Source organism: Nelumbo nucifera, chromosome 1, assembly GCF_055504915.1.
Source record: "Nelumbo nucifera cultivar China Antique chromosome 1, China Antique-T2T, whole genome shotgun sequence".
Classification (NCBI taxonomy): Eukaryota; Viridiplantae; Streptophyta; class Magnoliopsida; order Proteales; family Nelumbonaceae; genus Nelumbo; species Nelumbo nucifera.
Window position 1 is genome coordinate 198684870 of NC_142649.1, and position 20033 is coordinate 198704902.

Genomic DNA, 20033 nt, shown 5'->3' on the forward strand with positions numbered 1-20033 from the left:
TCTGGCCAAGGATGAGGTAACACTTGCTCGGTAGCTCAGGCAAACTCTATGGTGAGTAGTGAAGAGAGCAGGGGGCAGGTACAAGTACAGGGTCCGCCACCTTTAGAACATTTTGCACATGCTGGAATAAAACTGAATGGGGTAAATGAGAAGAAAGAGGTGATATGTGAATACTGCAAGAAACTGAAACATACTAAGGATACTTGTTGGAAATTTCATCCAGATCTTCTTCGAGAGAGGTTCCGGAGCAACAACAACAATAACATTAAGAAAGGTGGTTAGTCTGGAAAGCCCAAGAATGCAAATGTTGCTACAACATCTGAAGAAAAATCTGCTGTGGAGCAGCTAGCAGTAGTGAAGGCAGAGTTTGAGAGATATGGGAGGTTGATTAATCACTTGGAGACTATTGTTATAGCTTCCTCCTCAGGCAACAACTCTTCATCCACTTTTGCCCATTTAGGTATTCGTGCTTCTGCAAATCATGCTACAACCTCAAGTAATCGTAGAATCCCTTGGATTATAGATTTTGGTGCATCAGACCATATGACTAGCATACCTAACATTTTTTGTTCATACCAGCTCCTCTCTAGTAGAGAGAAGATTTCTCTTGCTGATGGGTCTCTTGCTCCCATCTCTGGCAAGGGGAATATTAGAGCCTCTGACTCCCTTGTATTATCCTCTGTTCTTCATGTTCCTAAACTTTGCACTAACCTTTTATCTGTTAGTAGTTTAACAAAATCAATGAATTGCAGCATAACCTTCTTCTTTGCTTATTGTGTTTTTCAAGACCTGAAATCTCAGAGGACGATTGAGAGTGGCCATGAGGCGAATGGAATATATTTGCTGGATATCTTTGATCAAAGTCCCGGACCACCTAATGGAGTAGCCTTGGAGTCTATTTCATCAGAGTTAGTTGATAGATGTTAGAATGTTAGAATGAAGTCTCTTTGTATGAGTGTTCGGCTGATAAGAGTCTTATTAGCCCATACTTAAGTTAAATTATCCTATAACTGGGCCTGGGTTAATGGGCCTAAGCCTGTTTAATGTTTTAAGTTAACTTAACTGGATGTCCCATCACTAATTAGGGGCATTCTAGTAAATTCTTGTACCATTGTACTTCATTCAAATATAAATCATTGCTGGTCGACTGAACAGTATAGTTCGACATTTTCCAGCATACCAGTGGTTTTCTTCTTCACTTCTCTACTTTGAATACAACATTCAGCACACAATAGAGTCATGATATGTCATTTGAGATTTGGTCATTTGCCTTTTTCAGCTTTGAGTCATTTGTTTCCAGAAATGTTTAAGGGAATATCCCTATCGAGTCTTCATTGTGAGTCATGTGAACTTGCAAAACATTGTAGACAATCTTTTTCAGTGAGTTATAAAAGATCAGTTTCTCATTTTCATATTGTGCACTCTGATGTGTGGGGCCATATCATTTATCTGCTATGGGAGGTTACAAATATTTCATCATTTTCATTGATGATTTCTCTCGTTACACCTGGATTTACTTTATGAAATCTTGGGATGAAGTGCCAAATATTGTACAAAAATTTCATGAACTTATTCTTACCCAGTTTAATACTCGGGTCAAAATATTCCGATCTGATAATGCAAAAGAGTATTTTGAGAAGAGCCTTTTCTCCTACTTTGATACCTTTGGAGTTATTCATCAGAGTTCTTGTTCCTACACTCCACAACAAAATGGAGTGACAGAAAGGAAGAATCGACATGTGGTTGAGGTTGTGAGGAGCCTCCTTTTTGCTTCTTATGTTCCTGTTATGTTTTGGGGGGATGTTGTCCTTACAACTACATACTTGACAAACCAGATGCCTTCCCGGGTTCTGGGGTTTAAAACTTCCTTTAGCCTCTTATTTCCAAATGATGATCTCTTCTCTCTTCCTCTCCGAGTGTTTGGGTGCACTTGCTATGTTCATGTTCACAGCCATCAAAGACATAAGTTTGGGCCTAAAACACGTGTGTTTTTTTGGGATATGCCTCCACACAAAAGGGGTATTGCTGTTTTGATCCGGTTTGTGGCACTCGCTTTGTTTCTAGAGATGTCACATTTGCGGAGTTTGTTCCTTTCTTTGGTACTTCTCTTGAGGGGGAGCATTCAGAGGAGTTGTTTGTGATGTCACCATCTATCCTTCTTCCAATTCCCATTGAGTTTCCTCCCATCAAGTCCTCTATTTGCTCTTCTTCTCATGTTCCTGCTCCCTTTCCTCTTGTTCATCCTCCCACTTTTTCTTTCCATCCTATTATCCAAAGGTGGTACTAGAGACCAAGACTCAGGGACAAGCAAGTTGTTTCCACACCTTTAGATGAGCCTCTTGCACCTCCCATCACTATTGAGGTAACAGGTCAGCCATCTTCGACCACTTTTGATACCTTCCCTGACCTTGATCTCCCTATTGGTCTTCGCAAAGGCAAACGGAAATGTACAACTCATTGCATTTCCAAACACCTATCCTACAACCTTCTCTCCCCTTCCTACTATTCCTTCATTGCCTCTATTTCCACACATGTGACTCCCAGATCTGTCCAAAAAGCCTTGTCCAAACCAGAATGGAGGGATGCTATGATAACTGAATTAGATGTTTTGCATAAGAACAATACCTGGGAAATTGTGGATTTACCTGAGGGAAAGGAACCAATTGGCTATAAGTGGGTGTTCACTATCAAGTATCATTTAGATGGTACTATTGAGAGATTTAAGGCCCATTTGGTTGCTAAAGGATACACTTAGATGTATGGTATTGACTACTTGGAAACTTTTGCTCCAATGGCCAAAATGACTTCATTTCGAGTTTTGATATCTTTATCTACTACTTTTGATTGGCCACTTCATCAATTCGATGTAAAAAAATGCTTTCTTGAATGGGGACCTACATGAAGAGGTCTATATGTCTTTACCTCTGGGGGTGTATGGGAAGGAGATGCAAGGGAAGGTCTGTAAACTAAAAAAGTACCTTTATGGCCTTAAGCAATCTCCTAGAGCCTGGTTAGACAGATTTCGGGCTGCTCTTGTTACTTTTGGGTACATACAGACTCAGTCGGATCATACCCAGTTTGTTAAGAGGAGAGATTCCTTAGTGACCCTTTTGATTGTCTATGTTGACGATATTGTGGTTACTGGTAATGATACTCAGGAACTTGCTCATCTCAAAAGTTTTCTTAACATTGAGTTTGAAATTAAAGACTTGGGAGAACTCAAATATTTCTTGGGAATTGAAGTTGCCAGATCTAAGGATGGTATCTTCATTTCTCAACGGAAGTATGTTCTTGATCTTCTTGTAGAGAATGGCAAATTGGGTGCTCGACTAGCTTCTACTCCTATACACCTAAATCATAAGCTGTCAGCTACTGATGGTGAACTGTTGACTGATAGGGGAGTGTTCCAGAGACTGATTGGGAAGTTATTATTACCTTTGCATGACTCGACCAGATATTTCCTATGCAGTTAATGTAATTAGCCAGTTCATGCATTCTCCTAGAGATACACATTTAGTAGCTGCTGAGAGGGTTTTGTGCTATTTAAAAGGGAATCCAGGGAAAGGTATCTTGTTTGCTAAGCATGGATACATGAAGCTGGAAGCATACACTGATGTTGATTGGGCTTGATGTATTGATGATATGAGGTCCACTTCATGTTACTATGCTATGGTAGCAGGGAACATTGTATCATGGAGGAGTAAGTAGTCTATAGTGGCTAGATCCTTGGCTGAAGCAGAGTACAGGGCAATGGCACATGGAGTTCCAGAACGTTTGTGGTTGAGATCATTTTTAGAAGAACTGGGTATAGACTATGAGAAGCTAATGATGTTATATTGTGACAATCAGGCCGCTATCAACATTGCACATAATCTTGTTCAACATGACAGAACTAAACACACAGAAGTTGATAGGCACTTTATACGAGAGCATAGTTTTCAAGGTGCCAAGGCGAGGCTGGGCGTTAGGGGGCGCCTTGTCTCCTAGTCGCCTAGGCGCCCGCTGAGGTGATGGATTTTTTATATAGAAAACATAGATCCTAGGGTAGTTCCCTAGGTATCATAGCCATATTTCCTTAATAATTCTTCATAGTTTTCATAAGAAAAGTATAGAGTTCATGTTAAAGTATAGAAAATCAACATATTCATGAGAAGAAAAAAAAGAAGGAAAAGAAAATTCAAAAAATATAGGGGCTGAAACCTTATTTTTGTTATAGAGAAAGAAGAAAAGAAAAAGTAGAAAATGTGTTGATTAGACAATTTTACGTTCTTCCTTACTTATTGGTTCAGGTTTTAAAGTCTGTGAGGGTTCAATACAGCATTTAGCAATGTTTGTATTGATTAAATCCTAACAAATAGGAAAATAATAAAAACAAATTAGTATATAAACACACAAAATGAATATTTTAGTTTAATAGTGCCTATTTTATAATTATAATATCAAAAAATAAAGAATAAAAAAGTATTTTACAATACATAGTACAAAACTGCTTGGCGATTAGGCGAGGCGACCCTCAAAGGGTGCCTTGTCGCCTAGGCGCCCGCCTAGGTGTCAACTTGACAACTATGTACAAGAGAGAGTTGCTTCAAGAGAAATCTGTCTACCATTTATTGCTTTTGAAGAACAGTTGGCTGATGTTCTAACAAAAGGTGTTCCTAAAGGAAAGCTGGTTCACTATATAAGCAAGCTGGGCATGATTGATATCTATGCTCAGCTTGAGGGGGAGTGTAGAGAGACTAGGCCGAATGGGCCCTAGCCCATTAGTGTTATTTGTTATTTGTTCTTAATGGGCCTTTAATTCTTGTTTATGTTTTCTAAGTATGCTGATGAGGTGGACGCCCACTTAAGGGCAGACTTGTAAATTTTGTAACTTAAGTAAGATTAATAAAAGATTAGAGTGGGGGAGAACAGGAGATTATCAAACTCATTCTCCTTTCTCCTTTCTTCTCCATTCTTCCTTCTTCTTGCTGTATTCTTCTTCTTCTCTAGTTCTTTTGCTATAATCTAAATTATTCTACTGTTTTTTATTGGTTTGAATCACATCTGTGCTGCTTTTCCAACTCGTATGCATCAAACTGAAGGGAAATAAGAATTTTGTAAAATTCAAGAAAGATAAGCCATCATTGATGGTGCAATATGTTGGCACCATTAGGGGGAAAAAGAATCATGGAATGACATGGAAAAATGCTTAAAAGAAGGTGTTTACATGATTGAGTGGCGGTGTTATGAAGGGGATTAATCAGATAAGAATACAGTAGAAAAGTTTGGACAACCTGTTTTGATATAAAAACTGTAAAAGAAAGAAGAAAAGGTTTCAGCTGAGAAAGAGAGATAGAAGAGAATGGGAGAAGCTCAGAATTAGGTCTGGCTGCCCCTTTCATTAGATTATATATATACTCATAAATAAAAGAGAGTACAAAGACAAATATGCCCTTAGTAAGTTGACTATTTGTGAGAATTTAAAAACACTCTTAACTTGAAACATAAACTAATGGGCCTAAGGCCCAATAACTCCCTAATTATGCTATGTAAATAAAAAACATGTTATATCAGCCCAAAACTCAATAAATACAACCAAGGGAACTTTGGAATAATGCATTATGGGGGATTGTAATGAGTTTGATCATGTAGGGTGGAGACAGAAAGTGCTTACTCAATGGTGGCACTGGTTCAAGGCTCTAAAATGATGACGGGCAGGCTGGCATGCTGGCTGAGGACATGGGTTGAGGTTGTGATGATAACACAGTTTGAAACAAGATATAGACTTATGCATGCTGTCATGACTGAAACAATCTTCTCTTGCACTCTTTGGCACTATTGTTACTTTATCTATAAACCAATAAAAAGAAATTATTACTATATCTACAATCTTCTCTTGCACTCTTTGGCACTATTGTTACTTTATCTATAAACCAATAAAAAGAAATTATTACTATATCTACAATCTTCTCTTGCACTCTTTGCCTCAATGTGATATTTTGTAATCCTATTATACAAACACAGATATGTAAGCACAGTATGCAATTGTTGCCATTGGCAAAAGAGCCACTTAAAGCACCAATGGGGCCATTTTGGCACCTTGGATTCCTTGGTTTCTATTCTTATGCTTTTTTTTTTTTTTATGAGTTGGTTGGATTTTTCTCTTAGATATTTGGTTAATATGCATATGGTTATTTCATCATCCCTGGGTCAAAAATGCATCCAAGGAGACATAGTACTTGAAAAACCAGTAGCTTTTCATTTCTTTTCTATCCTTTACTCTTCTTTCTTTCCTTTGGCAACTTTGATCCAATTGAACTGGCAGAAATTGATTTATATATTTGCTTGAAACATATATTTCTAGTTAATCTGTGGGTGGCTGAAACTTTTCTCATTCTGTGGGGCATACCATATTATTTTGTTGGTCCATGTATCATTGTCACATTTTGATCATTGAAGTGATATTCCTTATTGTCACCTAATTTTCTCATTTAGATATGCATCTTAGCAAGAGGAATACTCCACACCTTACTTATTATGCCTATTCTCAACCTCTTGCTACTTTTCTTTTTCTGAACCATGTAACATCACATAACCATGCAGTGCTCCATTGGCATCTGTTCCTGTTTGGGCACAAGATTTTAGTTCTTCTAAGGAACTGATCACTGAATTTTGTAGAGAATGCAGAGTTGTTCGTAAAGGTATTCTACCAGTTATTCTTTGTGGTTGTTTAATTTTGTCATTGTGGTTGCTGTTAAATTCCTCAAGGATTCTCCAACTTTGTAAAGTGGTTTACCATTTGCTGGTATCTTTTTTTCTTTTGTGTTAGGATTCTTCATGACATGGTTGCATTCTTGCATTCTTTCTAGGTTTGGCAGGTGATTTGAAGAAGGCAATGAAAGATGGCAAACCTATTATAATTGAGGTCAGATTACTCAACTTACAAATCCATATTTTGAAGTGCATTTATTACTAACCTCGTAGATACATATTGTTAAAGTGAGCCGAATAGGGGTAGTTTAGTCATCTTATGTGTGCCAAGTAGTTTGCTTATGTGGCAATTTTATTAGAGTACTCTGCCCCACACTTAAGTATGGGCAATTTAGTCTTTGTAAAGGTTATTAGAATCTAATTAAGATTAAGGGGATTGACTGAATGGGTAGTCCATCAGATTTCGACAGACCCTTATTTTCTTTCTTCTTCTTCCTCTTCTTCTTCCTTCTCTTCTTGGTTCTCTTCCTGGTTCGAGTTAGTGCCAACTTCATATTTCTTGATACGGCTAAGGATATATGGGAACATGCTAAGAAGTTGTATTCTGGACAAGATGATACAACAAGAGTATATCAACTTTATCAGGAGTACTTTGATTTGCAACAAGGAAACAAAACACTAGAAGAGTACTATGCTAGCATGAAGAATATAAGGAATGAACTCAATGTCTATCATCCCCTCACTCTAGATATTAAAGTTCAACAACAGCAAAGGGAACAACTAGATGTTACAAGATTCTTGGTGGGGCTGAAATCGGAGTATGAACCAGTTAGAGCCCAAATATTAGGGAGCTCCACCCTTCCTACACTTGAGGAAGTATTCTCACAGCTTCGCAGAATTTCTTTGGGACAGATAGAGAATCCCACACAGTCTGATAGATCAGCACTTGTGACAGCTAGAGGAAGTGGACGTGGTACAAGAGGGGGAGGACATGCCTCGTGAGGAGGCCGTGGTAGTTCCATGTTCGGCCGAGGTGGTGGTCGTGACTCAGGGGGAGGTCGTGGTAGAGGGAAGAGTAACTCTGCAAGGAAGTGTACTCATTGTGGCAGGGAAGGACACACGGTGAATTTCTGTTATGATCTACATGGCCCTCCCTCTAAATTGGTTAATCATGTTGTAGCTGGTGAGGTTGATATCAGTGGCAGTAAACAGGCAGACCTAACTCCTCCCACATGTACATCTACTTCTGGGAGGGAGATGGTGAGTGCAACGCGTGATGAGTATGAACGGTTCCTTCAAACCACTTCATAGCATACCACTGCCACTCTTGCCCACTCAGGTATTGCTTGCATGTCATCTAAAACCTCTCCCTGGATTATTGACTCGGAGCCTCTGATCACATGACCGGGACTCCAGGTGTATTCTCCTCTCTTTCTGAAACTTCCACATCACAAACTGTTACAGTTGCCAATGGGTTTTCATCTCCCATCTGTTACAGTTCCATTCAATCTTATGTCTGTTAGTAAAATAAACAAGGCTCTTAACTATTTTGTTACCTTTTTTCCTTCCACTTGTGTTTTTCAGGATCTCACGACGGGGAAGAAGATTGGTGGGGGGCATGAAGCTGGTGGATTGTATTATCTTGACGGTGGTGGATCTTCAATTTCTCTTCAGACTTCACTTACTCCTCTACAATGGCATTGCCGACTAGGACATCCATCTCTCAAGATTCTCAAAATATTGGTTCCGTCATTGAGTCATTTGTCAGTTTTGCAATGTGAGTCATGTTAGTTTGGGAAACATCGTCGTGTGTTCTTCAGTCCAAGAGTTGAGAGTCGTATGTTGAGTCCTTTTTCTTTGGTTCATTCAGATGTTTGGGGTCCAATCAAAATAGAGTCTTATAATGGGTACAAGTATTTTGTCTCCTTTATTGATGATTGTTCAAGAATGACATGGATTTATTTAATGAAAGAAAGAAGTGAATTATTTTCCATTTTTCAAAAATTCCATGCTGAAATACACACAATTTGGTGTTCCAATCAAAGTTCTCCGTTCAGATAATGGTCGTGAATACTTTCTTACTTCATTTCAACAGTATTTAGAACAGCATGGCATTATTCATCAGACCTCATGTGCATTCACCCCTCAACAAAATGGGGTAGTTGAACGGAAGAATCGTCAACTTCTTGAAACTGCTCGGTCTATTCTTCACCACATGAATGTTCCTAAACGGTTTTGGAGTGATGCTGTACTCACTGCATGTTTTCTCATTAATCGGATGCCCTCCTTCATTCTTCATGGTCGGTCCCCCTTCTCTATCTTGTTTCCCACTTTATCTCCTTTTCCATTGACTTTTCGTGTCTTTGGTTGTGTGTGCTTTGTCCACAATCTAAGTCCTGGAATAGACAAGCTAGATGCACGCTCAATTAAATGTGTCTTCCTTGGCTACTTTTGGACTCAAAAAGGGTACAAATGTTATAATCCCATTACCCAAAAGTGCTATGTCTGCCCTGATGTCACCTTTTTTGAGTCTGTACCCTTCTTCTCAAGTCCTGAAGCTCCTTCGTCTCTACCCTTACTTCCTATTCCTCTTCCTGTTAGTGATCCAATTCCAGATGCTGTTGTTGGAGTAGACTCATCACCTCATCCAGTGCAGATCACCACCGAACGATCACCATTCCGACAAGTGTATACACGTCGAACGACACCAGCCCCTCCTCCAGCTTCTACCTCATCTACAGATCCTCTCATGGCTCCTATTGCTGAACCTTCAGACCTTGACCTACCCATTGCCTTACGGAAAGGTAAACGCAGTTCTACCCTCCATCCCATTTCCAATTTTGTTTCATTATCTCGTCTTTCTACCTCACATTGCCAGTTTGTTTAACTTTTGTCCTCTATTTCCATACCGAACAATGTTCAAGAAGCTCTTAGTTCACCTGGATGGCAGCGGGCAATGGAGGAGGAGCTTTCTGCTCTTCAACATACTCAAACGTGGGAACTTACTACTCTCCCACCCGGTAAGCATGCTGTGGGCTGTAAATGGGTGTATACTGTGAAATACTTGCCAGATGGTAGTGTGGAGCGTCTGAAGGTCAAACTTGTTGCTAAAGGTTACTCACAGTTGTATGGAGTGGACTACATAGAAACATTTCTCCGGTGGCTAAGATTGGTTTTGTTCGTGTACTAATTTCCCTGGCAGTTATGTATGAACTACCTCTGTTTCAACTTGACATAAAAAATGCCTTCCTCCATGGTGATCTGGTGGAGGAGGTATATATGGAGCAACCACCTGGGTTTGTTGCTCAGGGGGTGGATGTTAAGGTGTGCAGACTGAAGAAGGCAATTTATGGGTTGAAGCAATCACCACGTGCTTGGTTCGGGAAGTTCAGCGAAGTGGTGAAGAGTTTTGGAATGAAGCAAAGCCAGGTTGATCACTCAGTGTTCAGCTATGACTCAGAAGCTGGGAAGATCTTATTAGTGGTCTATGTGGATGATATTGTCATTACTGGCAGTGATAAATTGGGGATTGGCAAACTAAAGGTATTTCTGCAAAATCATTTTCAAACAAAAGACCTTGGAACATTAAAGTATTTCTTGGGAATAGAAGTTGCCAGGTCAAAACAAGGTGTAAATCTGTGCCAAAGGAAATCTGTTCTTGATCTATTAGAAGAAACAGGACTGTTAGGTGCAAAACCGGCTGAGATCCCTAGGGAACCAAATGTTAAGTTGAGCAGTGATACAAGAGAAGTATTTGAAGATCCTGGAAGGTATAGATGACTAGTGAGAAAGCTGAACTATCTGACTATTACGAGACCCGACATCTCCTTTGCAATCAGTGTGGTGAACCAATTCATGTAGAACCCTCGTATACCTCACTGGGATGCAGTTCTTAGAATTGTAAGGTATCTGAAAGGAGCTCCAGGCCATGGGCTATTGTATAAACCAAGAGGAAAACTTGAAGTAGTTGGGTATACATGCAGACTGGGCAGGCTCAGTGAATGACAGAAGATCTACTACAGGCTATTGCACATTTCTTGGAGGAAATGTTGTGACATGGAAGAGTAAAAAGCAGACGGTTGTGGCCAGAAGCAGTGCTGAAGCCGAGTATAGGGCCATGGCACACAATACCTGTGAATTAGTGTGGTTGAGGAATCTCCTAAAAGAAATTGGGTTTCACATGGTTAAACCTATGAGATTGTACTGTGACAATCAAGTTGCACTCCATATCTCATCCAACCCTGTCTTTCATGAGAGAACAAAGCACATAGAGGTTGATTGCCACTTTGTGAGGGAGAAGGTTCTTGCTGGAGAGATAAATACAAAACATGTGGGCTTGAATGATCAGTGGGCAGATTTGTTTACAAAAGCTCTAAGCTCAGGGAAGGTGAACTACCTATGTAACAAGCTGGGATTATATGACATATATTCTCCAGCTTGAGGGGGAGTGTTAAAGTGAGCCGAATAGGGGTAGTTTAGTCATCTTATGTGTGTTAAGTAGTTTGCTTATGTGGCAGTTTTATTAGAGTACTCTGCCCCACACTTAAGTATGGGCAATTTAGTCTTTGTAAAGGTTATTAGAATCTAATTAAGATTAAGGGGGTTGACTGAATGGGTAGTCCGTCAGATTTCGACAGACCCTTATTTTCTTTCTTCTTCTTCTCTTCTTCTTCCTCTTCTTCTTCCTTCTCTTCCTGGTTCGAGTTACTGTAGCAGCATTCGAAACACATATATTTAGCACCTCTGGGGTTATCTAAGATTTAGTTTTCATCCGTTCTTTTTGTGTTTCATAAAATTGTACAAAAAGAGGGAAACTCAGCTCACCATATCTCTTCAATATCAAAATTAAGTTGCTACTTCATGAAGGAACTTTTGAAACATCACTTGGAATTTATATTGCACAATAATTGGTCTCTGCATGATATTGTGAATATTAGAAGCAAATGGAAGGATTATGACTTATGACAGCAACATAATCTTTATAGCAAACACTTGACAAATAAGAAATAAATGGCTTATTCTGTAATGTCCAATATTTCCTTTCTTTTTAGTTAATTCCTTATTAATGAAGTCAAAGACATTTATCTGATACCACTCCATCAAATGGCCATCAAAGGGCAAAGAATTATAGGTGGTAGATAGTTTTACTTGTCAATGAATAGGCATATTTATTAAATCTTAATGATCTATATCAGTTCACCTCGCATAAATACCAAACAATATGTATGATATTGGCTAAATTACTTTTTTTTTTTTTCTGATTAGTAGCTGTTAACCATATCATATTAGTAATAATATAAAAAGTTTTGAGTACAAAGTGTGCTTAGATGGGTAGATACCCCAGCTAATAACCCCTGCTATTGAGATTTACAATCTACTAAAATGGTTAGCAGCTCAAGGTATCCACTCATATGCCTGTAACACCATGTCCCCTCCTGCTTTCTTTCCAGCCAACTTACCTGGGAGTCCCCTTCAATGGTGACACTTGTACAGTACAAAGATTTTGCTCTTATTAGGCCTATCAGAGTAGCAGTAAGCTCTGCCCTTGTAGAAGTAGAATCTCTGACTCCAATCAGACCTGAAAATAGAGCAATTATATTCCCTTTCACTGTTTCTAATCATTCCTCCAATTCCTGGGTTGCCTAAGATGCAGTCTTCAAAGTTTAACTTGAAAAAGGATTAAGTGGAGGAACCAAACAGCAATTATTTGCAGCTTCCATGTGGAGGAATCAATCACTGTTTTCTAGTTCCTGCTGATACCGTATATGGTAAAAGGAGCAAATATGTCCAGAGTTTTAACCCAATGTACAACCTTGATAGCGACATTATGAATTATTCTCATTTTCCCTGTCCATATCCCCAAACAGCCTCACATTTCTTTTCCCAAAGGACCCAAACACACCACAAAACATCTGCCCTCGTACATCTCCAATGGATTTTCCCTCTTTTTTCTGGCAGGAAAGAAGATAGTAGATTCAAATAGGAGACTAACTACAACCAAACAATGGGAAGAAATGTTTTCAAATAGCAGTCACATAGTTGCAAGAAAGTAACAGATGGAAAGAGTTTTACCGCTTGTTGTGCATAGAAGTTAAATGTGAGGGAAAATAGACCAGTATGGTCTTCTTTGCAACATCTTCCAAGTACTAACTTTGATATGGAATACCTCCAATTGAAAGCCCTAACCTTTGGTGGTACCTGGTCCTCCCCAGATAGCTTTTTATTGGACATGATAAATTGTAGTTAGCATCCAATGAAAGACCAATAAAGAAGGATGCACAAGAAAAGAGGCCTGAAGGATTAAGAGTAAATTATTTTCCAATAAAAAATTAAGAGTCCAAATTATGAAATCAGATTTAGTAGGATTAATAAATGTTCCTTCCAAAAAATTGGTAAATGCCATAGCTTCTTGGCTTTCAATCTCCCTTAATCCCCTTCCTGTAAGTATTCTAAAAAGGCCATTACCCAATATATTTCCAGCTTATCTGGTCTCTTGGGAGAGGTGCATTGGATATGGAGCTAACCGTTGGCATTTGTTTGGGACAGTGGATGCTCTCAGAGTTGAATCTGCATTCATACACTTGTCAGCCTGAGATTTTACCTTTACACTAAGCATCCCTTACTTTTAGATTCTCCCTTATTCTAAATGTGTTATATCACTGAAGCATGATAACCAAGAAAAATGTGTTTTGACTTCAATACATATGTTAGTTGGGTTTCTTGAATCACCTGCATCCATAGTGAAATATATTTATATAACACATATTCTTACAATTCTAGCAGGGAATCCATTTGGATCCAAGTATTTATTTAATGGATGATGAGAATAAAGAACCAACAGATTTATTTGCAAAAAAAGAAGATCCAAAACCTTTGCCTATGACCAGTGAGGATGATATTGCAAAGGAAAAAGAATGCTGTGCAAGCAAGGCTCGTAGAGTTTCCAACCAGAGTAGTAGCATTCTACCTGCCAACCAGGTGAAAGAAGTTTCAGATAGTCTAGCATCTCTACATCTGGAAAGAAGTGCTTCTGAGAATCGAGGTTGTATTCTTAGACATTCACTATATTCTTATTGTTCTCCAATTGTTATTTTTGGTTTTGTTTATTGTTTCTTCCAGTCACTTATCCTTTAGGTTCAGCATATAATTGGGTACTTTTGATTTAATGATGCTTTTATCCTGTAGGTGCAGATCTTAGAAGTCCAGAAACAAATTCTAGCCACCCTGTGAAGAAAGAAAAGCCACCTGCTAAACCACTAATTATACCTATAGTTCTGAATATGGCTGAATTTGATCACAAGGTATGGTTAGCTTCCTTTTTCTTGTTTCTACTCTTTGCTGGTGGTATTACTTCCTTTCCATCGTCATCCCAAGACCTATATGATAAAAAAATATCGTTTAGTGATGTTTAGCAGGATATCACTCTTCTGCATGTTCTGCTTGCACATGACAAGTGAACATGAAATTTACTTGAAAAGAATGAAGAAAAAGGAGCCTAGCTAGTTATTTTATAATGTACAAAGGTTGCCTATTCACACTTTATTTGGGTGAAAAGTCGGTGGCAACCTTGTACTTTGCTGAAATATTTTTCAAGATATCACATTTTTGGATTCCAACCTTGGTACTAGAGACCATGGAGAAACTATTTTTCTGGTATTCAGGACCCATCAGATATGGGAGTTCTATCAGAGCAGGCTTGTGTCACTTCTTCAGGGCTTGAGAATGACATTTCCTTGGATTCTCTAGGGTGGAGGTAGAGCAGGACGTCAGGTGGTGATAGGGTAGATTACAATTGATAACGCATGGTTGCTTTGGCATCATATTGGAGAGAGCTAGATATTTTACTTCTAGTTTGAACATCGTGTTCCACTGGATATGAAAATCAGTTAATTTACTTTCTGGTTATTTGGCCTAGGAGTGGAGGGGAAAAGAGTGAGTTTTAGTAGGCATTATCCATTCCAGGTTAGATCTCTTCTCATATTCTGTGATGATTCTCTGTTTATGATGTTATATTTATTTTATTTTTCTTTTTAATTACATCCATGTACCCAAAAAAATAGTACTTACATCAAGTTTTTCTCTAAATTTTCGTTTTTGCCCAACTTTGTGGTACAAGTGAAGCCTTGGGGTTACATATTCTTGGAGAGGAGGATTTTTCTAGAAAAATGTTTAAAGCTTGGAAGAAAGATATCCAATGCCTCTACAGGATAAAGGAGATTTTAGTTTGGGTTCTGAAGAGATTTTTTTTTTCTTTTGAAAAGTTAAGGTAAAATTGTATTAATCAAAAGGATAAAAGCAAGCAAAACTGCTCACTGTACAAGATCTTGTACAACTGAAAACAGCTTTAAGAACCCTCAAAAAAATTTACAGCCATACAAGAAGCCAGAACATCCCCCTTGAAAAGCAAATTGGAACTCAGCCACCCTCTGAGGTCATCTACAATTAAATTAATCACACTTCCAACCTGAAGCTGCTTCTGGTCGAAAATCTTCCTATTTCTTTCCCTCCAAATTGACCACAGCACTGCTAGAGGAATTGATTTCCACAAAATCCTGCCTTTTCTGCTCATACCCCCAACTTCCCAACTTTCTAGAAGGGCCTTTACTGAGATAGGCAAGCAAGTAGAGAACTGAATAGCTTTGAGAATCTGTGCCCAGATTTTTGAAGAAAATTCACAGTGGAGAAACAGGTGGCTTGAAGTTTCTTCCTCCTTACCACATAAAACACAGATTACATCTGATAGCACTGCTTTTCTAATCAGCATTACCTTCGTCAAGCACTTCTCTTCAGCAGCCATGCAAACAAAAAACTTGACTTTAGAGGGGGCCACACTACCCCACACTAAATGATCGGGGAAAGAGCTAAGGGAGGCAGGCTCCAAGCTGGAATAAAAGGATTTCACTGAAAAGACTTCAGCCTTTGACCAACCCCAATAGCACTGATCTGGAGCTAACACATTTAGCTTGAAGCCCTGTAACCTTGATAGCAGATCTATAATCTGCGGAATCTCCTAATCATTAAACCTGTTAACAGATGTTATTTTATATGTGTATAGTACCGCAGGTGTACTATTGTACTTTTCCTTTTCTTTATGTTTAGTTGTCGCCCTAATATAAATATAACATATTGCGCCACCTGCAGTACCTTTTTTGGGCTCTCAGTCCTCTCGTCTCTCCCTTTCTCTCTTCTTCCTGTACAACATGGTATCAGAGCAGGACGTCCAGGTCTGAAGGGTGAAGTCGAGCAGTCTGTCTTTTCCTCTTCTTCGCACCAGATTTCCAGCATGTAGAAGACTTTGTTTCGAGGGTGACAGATTTTCAGAAGTTATCATCTGCTGTTCATCTGCTGTTCGGCTGTCCTGATGTTCGACTGAAGTAACCTTTTTTTTTACTCTCTTCTCTTTTCTGGTCGTGTGCCTGCGGTGGACCTGTACTAGGTCTGCCGATTGGATGTGAGGTGAGCTGCACCTCTTTCTTTTCCTTTTTTGTGGGGCCGTTTGATCCCTGTGAAACTGTAGGTCGTAAGGACCTTGTTTATGTGCTGCAACAGCAGTTTTTATTTTTTGGTGGACTGAAGGTCTGGAAGTGGCCGGTACCTTCTGTACAACTTTTTAAGGCTGTGTTCCTCTTTTGGGTGTTGTTTTTTGAATCTGAAATCATGAGTGGTGATGATTCTGCTACATCCGGAGTTTCCTCAACGCTGAATGGAATGAGTGGGGGTGTGGACCTATCCTTTCCCATGGCTGTTGTCCCTCTTGATGGTTCAAATTATTTAGAGTGGTCAAGAGGGATCAAGCTGTACATCACTGCAAGGGGGAAGATAGGTTATATTAATGGGAGAATAAAAGAACCACATTTTGGGAGTGCTGAATATGATAGATGGAATCAGGAAAACAGCATGGTTATGTCTTGGCTTTTAGTCTCTATGCAACCTCAAATAAGGAGGAATTTTATATGGGCTGAAACGGCAAATGAGATCTGGGATCAAGCAAAATCAACATATTCGGAACTGCGACACTATGCAAAAATCTACCAAATACAAGCAGAATCGTCTACTTGTAAACAGGGGGAGAGGTGTCTATCTGTATATTACTCTGACTTGACTTCTGTCTGGAAGGAGTTGGATCATTATCAGTGTGTGGAATGGAAGTGTCATGAAGATGCAAAATTGTACAAAAAACTCGTCTCCCAACAGAGAGTGTTTGCTTTCTTACATGGTTTGAACCCTACATATGAGTCTATCAGGGTCCGGATCCTCGGTTCTAAGGATCTTCTATCTGTTCAAGAAGTTTATGCTCTTGTACAATCTGAAGAAAGCAGAAGGAATTTGATGAACAGTTCTGGTGGAGATGCAGTTGTGTTGGCCGCGAAAGGGAGTGTTACTACTAGTGGAGGAAATTCTTCCAAGAAAGGAGATCTTCAGAAAAAAATGGATGACAAAGATAAATTGTGGTGTACTCATTGCCAGAAGCCTCGACACACCCGAGATACATGCTGGGATCTTCATGGAAAGCCGAAATGGGCTCAAGATCTGAATAAGAAGCAAAGTTCAGATATGAATAAAAGGTCAGGACAGCAAGGTACAAAGAAACACACTATGGCCAACATGGCTACTTGAGAGAATCAGCCCTCCATCCATACTGTAACTCAGACGCATTCATCTGGATCTGACCCAAGGGAGGATATTATGAATTCCTTCCGTGACCATTTAGAGCTCTATGCTAGAGCAATTCGTCAGATGGATGCTCCTCCCTCAACCTCTTTTGCGTCTACATCAGGTAACTCTGCCACAACTTTCCATGTTGCTTCTCATACCCTTGACTCTCCATGGATCATTGATTCTGGAGCGTCAAAACACATGACTGGTACGTCCTCTTACTTTCAAACCTATCACCTTCTTTCTGGAAGAGACAAGGTGAGACTAGTTGATGGATCATATGCTTCCATAGCTGGTCAAGGAACCATCTCTCTTCCCCTCGGCCTTACCCTCTCTGATGTTTTACATGTTCCAAAATTTCCCATTAATTTGTTCTCTGTTAGTAGTGTTACTAATTCCTTAAACTGCTCAGTGACCTTTTTCCCTTCTTACTGTGTGATCCAGGATCTGGCCTCGGGGAGGACGATTGGTAGAGGACGTATGGTTGATGGACTTTACATTGCTGGAGAATAATGCTGGTCTTCATGTTACAGAGTCTAAGAGTCAGTCCTGTAAGAGTCAAGTTTATTTATGGCATTGTCGCCTTGGTCATTTATCTTTTGAGTCTTTGAAAGTGGTGTTTCCAAATCTATTTAAGTCAGTGTCCATTTTAGATTTCTCTTGTCAAACGTGTCAATTGAGTAAACATTGTAGAACTCATTTTCTTCCAAAAAAATAGTAAATCTGAATTTCCTTTTCACATTGTTCATTCTGATGTGTGGGGCCCTGTTACTTTACCATCTGAGAGTGGTTACAAGTATTTTATTATCATCATTGATGATTATTCTAGATATACTTACGTATATCCCATGCTAACCAGGGAGGAAGTACCAAAAATTATCCAAGATTTTCAGCGGATGGTCTTCACTCAATTTCAAGCTGAAATCCAAATTTTTCAGTCAGATAATGCGAAAGAGTATTTTCATAGTGATCTCACGGAATTCTTTGCTTCGCATGGTTCACTTCACCGTAGCTCTTGTGCCCGAACACCACAACAAAATGGTGTTGTTGAACGAAAGAACCGACATCTCCTTGAAGTGGCCCGGGGTTTACTACTCCATATGAATGTCCCCAAACGTTTTTGGCTTGAGGCTGTCCTTTGTTCTACCTACCTCATTAACCGTATGCCCTTACGTTGGATAGAGTGCAAAGCCCCACATCAGCTTCTCTTCCCTAAGGCCCCCCTTCTTCCCATTCCTCCTCGCGTATTTGGTTGTCGGTGCTTTGTCCAAAATCTGTCTCCCACTCGTGGGAAATTAGATTCTCGTGCTATTCCTTGCATATTCCTGGGGTACTCCTTCACTCAAAAGGGATACTGTTGTTTTGATCCCGGTTCTCGGAAATTCTATGTTTCAGTGGATGTCTCTTTCTTTGAGAATGAGCCTTTTTTCCCTGTTTCTCCTCAGGGGGAGTGTAGGAATGAGGAGAAACTGGTTCAGCTCCCTCCTCTTCCTGATCCTCCGCCTTTTCGTGTCTTCTTCCGTCGTCACAAAGGCCAACCAAATTCAAGAGTTGTGGAAATCTAGAAGTTGTACCTCTAATGCCATCAAACTCCTCGGGGGCGGATCGTACTCACTCAAGTACCTTGGTTCCCAATGATGTCCCTGACCCCATTACAATTGATACCTCTATTGCTAATGACCTTGACCGTCCTATTGCTCACAGGAAAGGTGTTAGATCCTGCACCATTGAACACCCCATTTCCAACTTTGTTTCCTATGAAAACATTTCACCCTCTTTTCATGCATTTCTTACTTCCATTGACAGTGTCCCTATCCCTAAGAATGTGGAAGAAGCTCTTTTAGTACCTGAATGGACAGATGCCATGAAGGAAGAAATTAATGCCCTTCATAAAAATGGCACATGGGAACTTGTAGATCTTCCTAAGGGAAAGGATCCAGTTGGATGTAAATGGGTGTTCACCGTCAAACATAGGGCTGATGGCACGGTGGAGAGGTATAAAGCTCGTTTAGTGGCAAAGGGATTTACACAAGTGTACAGAGTTGATTATGTAGAGACTTTTGCTCCTGTTGCCAAGATGAACTCCATTAGAGTTCTATTCTCTCTTGCTGCTAACCTTGACTGGGATCTACATCAGCTTGATATCAAGAATGCATTCTTGAATGGTGACCTTGAAGAGGAAGTTTACATGATACAACCCCCTGGTTTTTAGGCTCAAGGCAATGAACAGAAGGTGTGCAAGTTGAAGAAGTCTTTATACGGGCTGAAACAATCACCAAGAGCCTGGTTCAGCAGATTCCATGTTGCGGTTCAGCAGAAAGGATACAAGCAATGTCAATCTGATCACACACTGTTTGTGAAAAGAGGAGAAGGTAAAATTGCTTCTTTGATAGTATATGTTGATGATATAATTGTTACTGGTGATTGGAAGGATGAAATCCAGAGGTTGAAGAGTTTTCTTGCCATACAGTTTGAAGTAAAGGATCTAGGGCCTCCTAGATACTTCCTTGGAATTGAAGTTGCCCGCTCAAAAAGGGGTATCTTCATTTTCCAAAGGAAGTATGTCCTAGATTTACTCCAGGATACTGGAAAAATGGGAGTGAAGCCAGTTGACTCTCCCATTGATCCCAACCATAAATTAGGTGACAGCCAAGGTGAACCTATCAAGGATGTGAAACAGTTTCAGA

General features: G+C 39.6%; 1 protein-coding gene across 7 annotated transcripts in view; it reads left to right on the forward strand.

Moving 5' to 3' along the window:
* The window catches only part of LOC104602358 (uncharacterized), a 100833-nt gene that overhangs the window by 35468 nt on the left and 45332 nt on the right, over positions 1-20033 (forward strand). For 4 of the 7 annotated variants that reach the window (XM_010266016.3, XM_088895804.1, XM_010266017.3 and 1 more), the window contains exons 8-11: positions 6583-6680; positions 6849-6904; positions 13474-13732; positions 13876-13991. In XM_010266016.3, coding sequence (XP_010264318.1) covers positions 6583-6680; positions 6849-6904; positions 13474-13732; positions 13876-13991 — 529 coding nt within the window. The remainder of the gene's footprint in view (positions 1-6582; positions 6681-6848; positions 6905-13473; positions 13733-13875; positions 13992-20033) is intronic. The other 3 variants (XM_088895805.1, XM_010266019.3, XM_088895806.1) reach the window with 1 other exon arrangement.